The 12157-nt window shown below is 38.9% G+C and overlaps 1 protein-coding gene across 1 annotated transcript in view; it reads right to left on the reverse strand.

Moving 5' to 3' along the window:
- Nucleotides 1-214: 214 nt before the first annotated feature.
- The window catches only part of KLF8 (Kruppel like factor 8), a 56810-nt gene continuing 44867 nt past the window's right edge, over nt 215-12157 (reverse strand). The window contains exon 6 of the mRNA XM_030807102.1: nt 215-7425. Coding sequence (XP_030662962.1) covers nt 7244-7425 — 182 coding nt within the window. The 3' untranslated portion in view covers nt 215-7243. The remainder of the gene's footprint in view (nt 7426-12157) is intronic.

Below are 12157 nucleotides of genomic sequence, written 5' to 3' on the forward strand. Positions count from 1 at the left end.
GGACACGGCTGAATAGATTCCCCAAAATGAGGAGGACCTTATATGATTAAACAGAGAAACTGTCATGTTTAAGACAACCTGGCTTCCTTTTTTATCCCATGATACTACATAGTAGTTTCATCACAACTTCACCCAGCTAGGGGGAAAAAAGTGATCTACTCATGTCATGCTGAAGAAACAGAGATTGGAGACAAAGTCAAGAAAACAGCCACAATTTCTGAAGTTTAAGATCTTTTTATTAATAAAAAAGTACAATAATTATACTGAACAAGATTGCTTAGTATCCAAGCACACACCCTGCATGGATGCCATAGTGGAGAGTCTCTGAAGTAGAACAGAGTAATCTCTAAGTGGCCATGCTAACAGAGGCAAATCTTGAGTATCTCCAGGTGCATAACAGACTTGTTTATGAGAGATTGCTCATGATTCTAGCCTCAAAGCCATGCCTCTGGAGCAAGAACTAGTATAAAGTAGAGGAAAAACAAGGTGTTTCTCTAAAGCACTAAAATAATGAGGCACAAACATAAGAGTTACAGTGACTAAAGCTTAATATACTGTCTTATAATTTATTTAAACAAACTAACAATGACAAAAAATCCAGCTGATCCTTTCACTGCAGGCTCCTTTCCCCAACACAAAAAAGAGAACCAGTTTCTGGCACTGCTCACCTGTGTGACTGCCTGTCAAAAAACAGGGATGGACACCACTAGGAACTCTCTTACCCTTTTAATTCTGTGATACAATGAAAACAGCACTGCATACAGCATCGTTATAAAGTAATGTCCAACACAGCTACTTGTAGCGACTCTAGGAAAGGAAGGAGAGCTTTTAACAGTTAACAAAATAGTATCTCTTCCCCTGACCCCACCCCAACACCAGAAAAGGAAATGGAAATTAAAACCAGTGTTTGGAAAACAAAGAAATATCCTGCCACTGGTATAAATCCCATCCTCTTCCAACCCACTCCCACCCCCAACCACCCTACCCAACTTCCCTTCTCCTACCTATACTATTCAGAGTAAAGTAAGTTGGGAAAGAGAAAATATAAGTGGTGAAACTGAACTGGCCAAAGCTTAAAGGGCTCTGGAAAATTGCCTTTGTGCCTCTGAGAATGTGACATGGAATGTGGTCCAAGCAGAGTTACAAAGGGGGAAGAATACAGCTTCTGAAGCAATGAATTTTGCCTACCTCTTCCTTTAGGTCCTAATACATTTCCAGTATGGAAACAGATGATAATCCTATTGTTAGTAACAAAGAAGATATAGGGAAAGTGAAAGTAAGAGAATAAATAATATTGCTTCCAGTGGCCACTCTTTAATTATCCTTCTTACTCAAATTTATCTGTTTATCACCTAGGAAGCCTAATCTTCTCTTTTACATAGGGTAAATATAAGGTACTGTAACTATCATTATAATAATGGTTATAATACTTGGCTGTTCACTTAAAGATCTTTCATCATTTTTGCCAAAATCAATTTATGAGAAGCCTCACAACATTCCTGTGAGGTAGATATTGAGATCCCCATTTTGCAAATGGATTAATTGAGGCACAGAGAGGTGATATGACTTGCCTAAGGTCAACCAAGTGAGACCTGGGAAAATACAGAAGAGAGGTAACTCAGGGTATCATCACTGTTGTTAGAGAGCTATATTTAACAGTGAGAAAATATAGTGCTATGTGTTTATTTAAATTTGGCCCACCCAGTTCCTCCTATATCCATCCCTCTATAGTACCTCATACAAGAATTAGCAAACTGTGGAGCATCAGTAACTTCCCTTGGCTTATTTAAGGTTAGGTACATTCTTGATGGTTTGGTTCATGAAAAAAGTTTTTGGGGGCAGGATAGACCCCAGAATCTTGGAACTCAGATCACAGAAATCCCTAATTCCAGAATTTTGCAGACCACTTTGTTTCAAAGAGCTGTTGGAGTTCTAAAAATATTACTATTTTTATGTACATACACACTGTGCTGTAGTTGATAAAGTTGTTTCCCATGGGTATACAGGTTAACAATTCAGATACTGCTATATGTGCACACTGAATTTGAAAAATTAAGTAAATAGATGACAGAGGTTGAGAGCCAGGTTTCTCAGTATTAGTGTGGGAGGCTTCATGTAACTAACAGGAAGAAGCTAGAATGATTCACGTGGTAACAGGTTAGAGTTGAAAACATCAATATGAACTCATGTTTAGCTAAATAAAAATCTGGGTGATTACATATAGAAATATTTATAGAATGTGCATATACATAGGATAGTATACACACATATGTTTCCTTGCTCTGTTAGCTGAGACGCCCTAGAAGCAACAATAGCCCAGTAACAGTGAGCATACCTAATGCCCAGATATTGGTTTCTAATACAATTTTCCAGTAAAAGAAACCAGGACTTCTTGAAGAAATGGCTGATTATAGGAATAGGCCACAAAATATACAAGATGAGCCTGGAACATCTTGCAGTGGCAGAAAGCAAGGACGTGCTAAAAAAAATGATGGGGGTGTGTCAAAAGGACTTGAAAATCACCCAAAAGAGCTCCCAATGGCCAAAGCTGGAACAATTCGAGCAATAAAATAAAGTAGTAGTATTAGATTATAACTCAAAGTATAAAATAAATACCCATGAGTCCATGCTGATATAAATATTGTATAAATAAATAAATGGGGGAGAAGAGACAATCTCCCTTAGAGAATAATTCCAAATAATTTATGTAAGATACGTGCTCTGAAGGGTGTGGCATATAACTTACCACTCCGGAAGCATGGGCTGCACATAGTGATTTCCTTTCAGAGAGTACAGTATGGAGGGGAGGAAAAGAGTACAGGGGAGAAACCTGACAACGACTATTTCAGCCAGGTGATCAAGGTTAAACAACAGTGATGAGTCATGTAAATACAGGCATACCTCGTTTTATTGTGCTTCACTTTATTGCACTTTGCTGATATAGCATTTTTTACAAATTAAAAGTTTGTGGCAACCCTGTGACCAACAAGTCTATTGGCACCATTTTTCCAACAGCATGTGCTCACTTTGTGTTTGTGCCAGTAACATTTTAGCAATAAAGTATTTTAAAATAAGGTATGTACATTGTTTTTTAGACATAATGCTATTGCACATTTACCAGACTACAGGATAGTGTAAACGTAAAATTTTATATGCACTGGGAAACCAAAAAATTTGTGTGACTTGCTTTATTGTAATATTTGCTTCGTTGCAGTGATCTGGAACCAAATCTGCATTGTCTCCAAAGTATGCCTGTATGATGTGATGAAAATGGCACTTCTCCGTGGTCCTACTCTCAAAAACTCATAACCTCAGTCTAATCATGAGAAAGACAGTTGACAAATCTCAGTTGAGGAAAATCTCTCTCAAAACTGTCAAGATCACTGAAAACAAGGAAAGTCTGAGAAACTGTCACAATCAAAAGGATCCTAAGGAGATATGACTACTAGATGTAATGTGGAATCCTGAACAAGATGCTGAAACAATTTTTTTTTTTTTTTGAGATGGAGTGTCGCTCTGTCACCCGCGCTGGAGTGCAGTGGCATGATCTCGGCTCACTGCAACCTCCGCCTCCCAGGTTCAAGCAATTTTCCTGCCTCAGCCTCTCAAGTAGCTGGGATTACAGGCACCCACCACTACACCTGGCTAATTTTTTGTATTTTTAATAGAGACGGGGTTTCACCATGTTGTCCAGGCTGGTCTCGAACTCCTGACTTCGTGATCCGCCCGTCTCCGCCTCCCAAAGTGCTGGGATTACAGGTGTGAGCCACAGTGCCTGGCCAAAACAATTCTTTAAAAAGGATCTTAGGTAAAAACTAAAGAAACCTGAATAAAGTATGGACTTCAGTTAATAATTTTAACATATCAATGTGTTTCATTAATTGTAACAAATATACCACATACTAATGTGAGATGTTAATAATAGGAGAAACTGGGTGTGGGCTAAATGAGACCTCTCTGCACTAGCTTCACATTTTTTCTGTAAATCTGAAACTGTTTGAAAATAAAAAGTTTATTTTAAAAGAAGTTAATATCGAAAACCTTTGTCTTGCCCATAATGCACTCTGCCTAATCTACCCAATCAGTTCATACTCTTCACACTCATAGTTTTTCCTCAATTTTACTATAATTATGAAGTTTATGTTCAACTGCTGATCATCAGATAGAGGAATTCAGCTGCAACAAATCCCATAATATTATCCAATCCTATCGATGCCCTAAGCAACTGTCCAGGCTAAAGGTGCTTTGCTATTGTAAACACAACAAATTCAATTGAACCCCAAATGCTATTCAAGAGAGATACATTTTAGTTCCTTTCCACCTCACTGTCTATCTAGCAAAGTTTTATGTGTTTTTGGTAAACTCTGCACTGTGCTATATTTGAATTCCTGTACTCTATAAAATTCTGTTAATGAATCCTGAGACACTTCTTAGAGCATATGTAAGTAATTGGAAAGCTTTTATCATTTTTTGGAGGGGAGAGGGAAATGAGAATAGGCTTAAAATTGCTTCTTTACTATAGGCAATTAACAAACATAAAAGCTGTCATTATGTTACAGAAACATTTTTAGATAAAGGCTCAGATGTCAGGGACCCCAATATTTGGGATCCTAATTTGATCAACCTAATTAGTTCAACAAGATATTTGATAACCTTTATTTATAAATAGATCATATGTCTCAATGCAAAAGATTCTGAGGTCTTAGGGGAGCAGTTAAGTTCTGAACTCTGAAAAAGGATTATCAGGATCCAAATTTTGAAGAAAATGAGTAAGCTCAGGCTCTACTGTGAAATACTGCATCAACTACTGAATTATTAGCTTAAACTTGTTAGTTCATCTTTACCAATCTGTCTTACAGCTACATTAGAGGTCCCCTTTAACAGACTGGCCCTAGATATCGCCTAGTGCATTAGCAATTATTATGCAAGTTGGGAACGTGTATACCCAAAATCCGGAAAAAGCCCTATCAAAATAACAATGATAACAGTAAAAACCCACGTGTCATTTTGAAAACTACAGGCAGTTCTTGGATTTATGGAGAGTTCATGAGCTAGACAGACATTGAAAGTTAAAATGAGGTAAATAAAATCTAGATATTATAGAAGTGCTAGAAGCATGTGCCTAATGTTATATGGTAATGACCACAAGTACATTTTACTTGCTATTTAATCAGCTGTAAATGATTATTGAGTTCTAAAGTTTTTCTGAAGAATAACATATAAAATTAGACAAATATTTCAACCAATCACGTAAACTTTAATTTGGTTTAATAATGTGATCCTGGCCAGGCGTGATGGCTCACACCTGTAATCCCAGCACTTTGGGAGGCCGAGGTGGGGGCATCACTTGAGGTCAGGAGTTTGAGACCAGCCTGGCCAACATGGCAAAACCCCATCTCTATTAATAATACAAAACTTAGCCAGGCGTGGTGGCACACACCTGTAATCCAAGCTATTTGGGAGGCTGAGGCAGGAGAATCACTTGAACCCAGAAGGCGGAGGTTGCAGTGAGCCGAGATTACGCCACTGCACTCCAGCCTGGGTGACAGAGTGAAACTGTCTCTCAAAAAATAAATAAATCAAATTATGTGATCCCTAGGAGAATAAGCGTGCAGTTGTATAAGGGCTCAAAGAAACATTTGGAGAAAAAAATCTGACCCGTATTTGTCTCATCTGTAAAATATGAGGGATGGGTAGGACTAGATGGTTAACGGAATCCCTTCTTGGTGCTAGAATTCTACAATTTAGTGAGAATGGACAGCCTCAGGAAATAGTAACCTAAAGTATTCAAGCAGGGTTGAAGAGAAAAAGGTGTTCAATATAAAGACAATCTTTAAAAGAGAGGCTGAGTCCAAATTCAAGTGATGCAAAGACCCTCCCGCACCCCTGACCCCAGGAAAGGAAATATGCCATGTGGAGGTAGATCTGTGGTCCAGGGCCAGGAACAGAGGATTTTGTACCCCAGGTAATATTATAAAACAATATGATTGGGCAGCTAAATGAGTATATTATGCAATCTGCTATCACAGCTAAAATAAATGGCTTAGGTTTTCATAGCAGTTGCAGAACATCAAATTGCTTTTTGTATGTCAGTTTTCATGAAAAGCATCTTATGTTTCATTTGAAACATTGGAACAAATGCCAATAACTCCATGGAGTGAACAACATTCCGTTTTTCCAACCCCTTACTTCTGTATAACGTGCCCCTAGTGTGTGATTTCTCATCATGCAATATACTCAATTGCTTCTTTGTGTAAATGAAAAAATAAACAATACAGCCAGCCCCTCAAGACACTGTCTCGACAGCCTGCCATTTGAATGAGGTTTGTGATTAACAGCACTTTTAATATCCTATCCAAGTAAATGAACCCCTCTATTTGTTCTCAGGATCATTCTAGGTCTGTTTGTTCCTGTCACTGCCCAACCTACTCTCCTGGAACATTTTTCTCCTTACTGATATGTCTATGTGTGCTTTGAATATTTGTCCAAATTTAACCTAACAAATAATAATTGTGCAGCAAAATCTTTAATCCTGCAGGAGAAAGTGGAAAAGAAGAAAAAGAGGAGGAGAAGGACAAGAACTCCTCATTCCCTTGATGAACTTAAGAAGCAGAAGCACCAGCACTGTCTGAAAACCAAACTTTAAGAAGAAATAGGGTTAGATTTATTAAAACCTTTTGAGTGTGGTATGGGACTCAGCTTATTCACTGGGAATGTGCCTCAAACTCAGAAACCAAATCCCTGTAAATCTTACCAATCAACTACATTGTTATGCTCTTTCCATTTAGGAAGTTAAAAAAGTCATTTAGGACACTATCAAACCACTTTTAGGTACTTATTTAAAAAAAATATGGATAAGAGTTCTAGAAAACAAGAGAAAAATTGGAAAGAATAAAGCAGCGTATGTTTGTTCACAGCCTTGAGTTTGATTCCTGTTTTGTTACTGTAGGAAAAAAGTCCTATTTCAGAGCAGGGGGGATGGGAAGGCAGCCATGGGTGCCACACTGGAATTCAACCCATGTGGAGGTTGAAAAAAACGGGTCTGGACAGTGGAGAAGTGAAGGTAGAATATGAAGAGCCCCATGGGAGACCAGCTCTCTTTTCCTCCAGTCTCCTCAACTTGGCTCAGTGGGCTGCTTCAACCCCATATGCAAGCTGAAGTCAAAGAGGAAAAAATTGTCCCGACCTCAGCACACGAACAGGAAAGATACCAGCGCAGCTTCTCTAGTGTGACTTGTGCAGCTCACATGGTGTCATGGCGACGGCGATGCAGGGACAGGTGGTCAGAACGAGAAAAGCTGCGGTTGCAGTCTGTGCACCGAAAAGGCTTGATGCCTGTGTGCTTGCGGAAATGGCGAGTGAGCTCATCTGAGCGAGCAAATTTCCAGGAGCAGCCATCCCAGGTGCATTTATAAGGCTTCTCTCCTAAAAAGGGAATGTGACAAAAAAAAGAGAATCAGAGAGATGATTGGATACTAGAAAGATAATAGAATACGTAACTCGTATCAAGGCTTTAGTGAAAAGGTTAGGCAATAACCTTGAGGGCATATGCCTGTAAATCTTTTAAGTTAATTAATTGATTGAGAAGCACTGCATAAATGTGCAACATGATGTTTTGAGATGTATATACATTGTGGAATGGCTAAGTCGAGTTAATTAACATACATATTACCTATATACTTATCTTTTTTTGTGGTAAGAACACTTGAAATCTACTCTCTCATTGATTTTCAATAATACAATACATTGTTACCTACAGGAGTTCTAAAGAAAGGCCAAGATGTTAGAGTGGGAAGCACATAGCCTCTTGTTCAAATAGGCCTTTGTATGATCCGGCTCTACTACAAACTAGCTGTGTGATCTTACATAATCACTTCTCCCTGGCTTGGTCTCTGTTTTCTCATCTCTAAAGGATAAAAATATATCACAAAGTTGTTCAAAACATTTTCTTTTTTAAAGATAGCTAGCAACCAATACAACTGGGATCTAAACTCAGGTCTTTGGCACTTTATAATATCCGTTCCTCTAATATCTCCTACCAAACAGTCTAAAATAGAGCCATATGGCCCGGTGCGGTGGCTCATGCCTGTAATCTCAGCACTTTGAGAGGCTGAGGCGGACGGATCATGAGATCAGGATATTGAGACCATCCTGGCTAACACGGTGAAAACCCGTCTCTACTGAAAATGCAAAAAATAAGCTGGGCGTGGTGGCGGGCGCCTGTAGTTCCAGCTACCCAGGAGGCTGAGGCAGGAGAATGGCGTGAACACGGGAGGCAGAGCTTGCAGTGAGCCGAGATTGCGCCGCTGCACTCCAGCCTGGGAGAGAGCGAGACTCCGTCTCAAAAAATAAAATAAAATAAAATAAAGCCATATATATACACAGGATGAATGTGTGATTCACTGGAAAGGGCCCTCAGCTAAGGCTACAGGTCTTTTGTGTAAGGTTAGAAACTCAAGGGCATGTAATGGCATGGGAGGCAGTGTCAGGCCAAACTTTTTGAAATAGCTCCATGCCCAGAATCTTTGGGTTGTATTTGAATTATATATAGGATATGTATGCTCAAGATAGAAAGCTAAATGGAAAAAAAGTAGTATAAAAAATTAACACAGTATGACCCCATTATGGTATATAGATCACACACCATACATTTGTATACTCATAATAAAGCCAATATCAATACGCTTAAATGTACATTATGAGAGAAACTGTTAACAGTGAATGACTTTGTGGAAAGTGAGGACCAGGGATGGTGGGAAGAGAACTTTTCATTTTTACTTTATATCCTTTTGTACTGTTTTAAATGCTTTAAAATCATAATGTTGTATCGTATAATAAAAAATTTAAGAAAGGAAATAAGCTATATGAGCAACAATAAATATTAACTGTAGTTAAGTCTGGGTTGTAGGATTAGGGTAATGTTTGCTTTCTTCTTAATACATTTTTCTGTTTCCCATCTTCTACAACAAGCATGTATTATTTTATAATCAGAAACAAACAATAATGCAGACACAAAAATGCATTGGTATTCTAACAGTCTCTTTCTCTTGGTCTTTTCCCCTTTACTCCCTGTAAATTACCTAGGGCATTTAATTCTATGCTGTTCTAAATTCTGGTGGCAATCTGGCTTGCATAAACTGTTTTCCAACTTACTACACACCACCTACCAGCCCTCCCAAGTGTTTGCTAATTAACTGTATAGTGTTCACATAATGAGCAACAGAATAAAATCCAGTCTGAATCACAGCTTTGGACTATACCCAGGCAAACATTTCGAAAATTAAAGACATCAATTACTGATCATTTCAATATTCAGAAATAGCTGCATTAGCTGCTAAGAAGAATGAGATAAAGCTGGATGTAATGAGATAAAAAGATGGCCAATGAAATGTTATCAAATCAAAAAAGATACTGAACAACCACACACACACATGCTCACGGAGAGTAGGATCTCATTTATGTTTTCTAAATCTTGTACCTGTCCTTCTCTGTCTCTCTCTCTCTCCAAGGAGGAAAGATCTGGAAGGCTATACAACAAATTGTTAACAGAGGGAAGAAGAATAGGATTTCAGGGGATGTTTAGAGTGTGTAAATGAAATTTTCACTTTTTGTTCTATGTGATTTTATAGCATCTCCACATCTCCCAATGGCTGCATTGCTATCTATACATTTTGTTGTGATCTCTCAAGAATGTCTTCTGAGAATTCCTATATACACCTCAACCAATTGAGGAAAATTTGACTTGTAAAGCAGTGACACCCTGTGGTGATCGGAGCTCATTTCTAGAACACACAAATTATTGTGAAGGAATTCAGCAGTGAGGCCCATTTTCCTATTTCAAAAGCATTTACCCTTGTATTATCATTGAACAAGCTCCTGTTTGTGCCAATGAACATCATACAACACAACTTGTAATCTCCATCAACTTATCATTTGAATTAAAGAACAAAGTATATATGCAGAGAAAGAATTCATAATATAAAGCATATATATTAACTATGTGACAAAGATAGTAAGTGTGACATGGCAGGTGCAGTGGCTCACACCTGTAATCCCAGCACTTTGGGAGGCTGAGGCACATGGATCACCTGAGGTCAGGAGTTCAAGACCAGCCTGGCCAACATAGTGAAACCCCGTCTCTACTAAAAACACAAAAATTAGCCAGGTGTGGTGGTGCGCACCTGTAGTCCCGCTGCTTGGGAGGCTGAGGCATGAGAATTGCTTGAACCCGGGAGGCAGAGGTTGCAGTGAGCTGAGATCGCACCACTGCACTCCAGCCTGGGTGACAGAGCAAGACTCTGTTTCAAAAAAATAAATAAGTGTGATATAAGTTCCAAGGCTAGTTAATAACCTCTGGGTTACTGTGAAGGCACAAATATGGAGGTGTGGGTAGGTTTTAGATGAAGAAAGCAACCCAGGCAGCTGGTGGCAAGGTCTTGGCAAGGCAGTGCAGTGAATGGTACATATAGGGTCAGCCATCTTGGAGCATGGAACATCCTTACAAGAGTATTATGAGATGATCCTTATTATAAAAGACAGATGAAAAACTTGGGATTATTTTTAAAAAGAGAATTTGGACTTAAGCATAAAAGGCAATGATATACCCAAGGGGGTGTGTGTGAGAGCAGTCTGTCCTAGGTGTGAGCAATAATGGGGATGCATTGACAATAGAGAACTTTAAAACAATAATAAAACAGACTAAAAGTTAGTCTAAAAGTTAGTCTGTTTAACTCAAGAATGACTTGGTCAAAGTTGTACATTAAAATTATTTACCCATGCTGTATAAGGTGGACTACAATGACTAGGAGCCTACTGGGTAATCTATTTGTCTGGCATATAAAGCTCAAATTAATTTTTCATTGAATTGATGAAGGAATCAATAATAAATATAAGAATAAAACCTAAGGAGGTGACAGCAAGATTGGAATTGAAAGAAAAACATTAATAAAACCTAGCATTTATTGAGTATTCACCATATGCTGGATACTATTTTAAGTATTTTACACTACTAATATTCCAAGATTGGGAAATTGAAGTAAAGAGGGGTGAAGCAACTTTCAGCAGTGAGTAGCAGATTGAGATGTCAAATCAAGACACTAGTTTCACAATACCTAGCCTTAGCCATTATGAATAAAAAGGCTATTCAAAATTAGAAAGAAATAATAGAACTTTAGAAACAAATAACTCGAGACATAAGAGAATATTAATGGCTCATGCCTATAATCCCACCCAATTTGGGAAGCTGAGGTAGGAGGATCACTTGAGTCCAGAAGTTCGAGACCAACCTGGGCAACATAGTGAGACCTTGTTTCTACAAAAAAAAAAACAAAATTAGCCAGGTGTGGTGGCATGTGCCTGTAGTCCCAGCTACTCCAGAGGTTGAGGTGGGAGAATTGCTTGAGCCTGAGAGAGCGAGGCTGCAGTGAGTCGAGATTGTGCTACTGCACTCCAGCATTGGAAACAGAGCGAGACTCTGACTTGGGGAAAAAAAAAAGATAATGGTAAGAATCAATGATACATTCAGAGCCTGGGAAGATGGGTGATGCCATTATAAATATACTGGGACTTGACAGTATGAACACAGTATGTTTAACGAGAACTGTTATGTCTGTGTTTCCTGCTTTGTATGATTGCAAACTCAAGGGAGATGAAGTGCTGCACTGCATGCCTGGTGTTTGCAGATAAGCAAGAGTCTCATGGCTCTCTGCTGGAAGAATAGCTACCAAAGACAGAGACAGCACTCTCTAGGACACTTAACAATGAATCACAATCTTTGGAGGGCAATGAATCAGGCATTTCTGTAGCTGCCTCAGTCCCAGGGAACCTGTGGAATACTAGCAATAGAGAAAGGTATACCTAGGTTAGGTACAAAGGTCTAATCCTATAGAGCTTTACCCATTTACTACCTGTGTAACTATTGGCAAATTCTCTAGCTCTATAAATGGCACCTCCATTCACCCAGTCACCCAAAACAGAAACCTTAGAGTCACCAACATCCCCTCAATCATCAATGTACCTCCTTCTCTCCATTCCACGGGCAACATACTAGTTGGGCTGTCATCATTTTTTGCCTGGATTGCTTCATTAGCCTCTTTGATCTTCCCCCTTCCACTCTTGCACCTCAATGCTTTCTCCACCCACTGCTGCGCTCAATATG

This window comes from Nomascus leucogenys, chromosome X, assembly GCF_006542625.1.
Source record: "Nomascus leucogenys isolate Asia chromosome X, Asia_NLE_v1, whole genome shotgun sequence".
Taxonomy (NCBI): Eukaryota; Metazoa; Chordata; class Mammalia; order Primates; family Hylobatidae; genus Nomascus; species Nomascus leucogenys.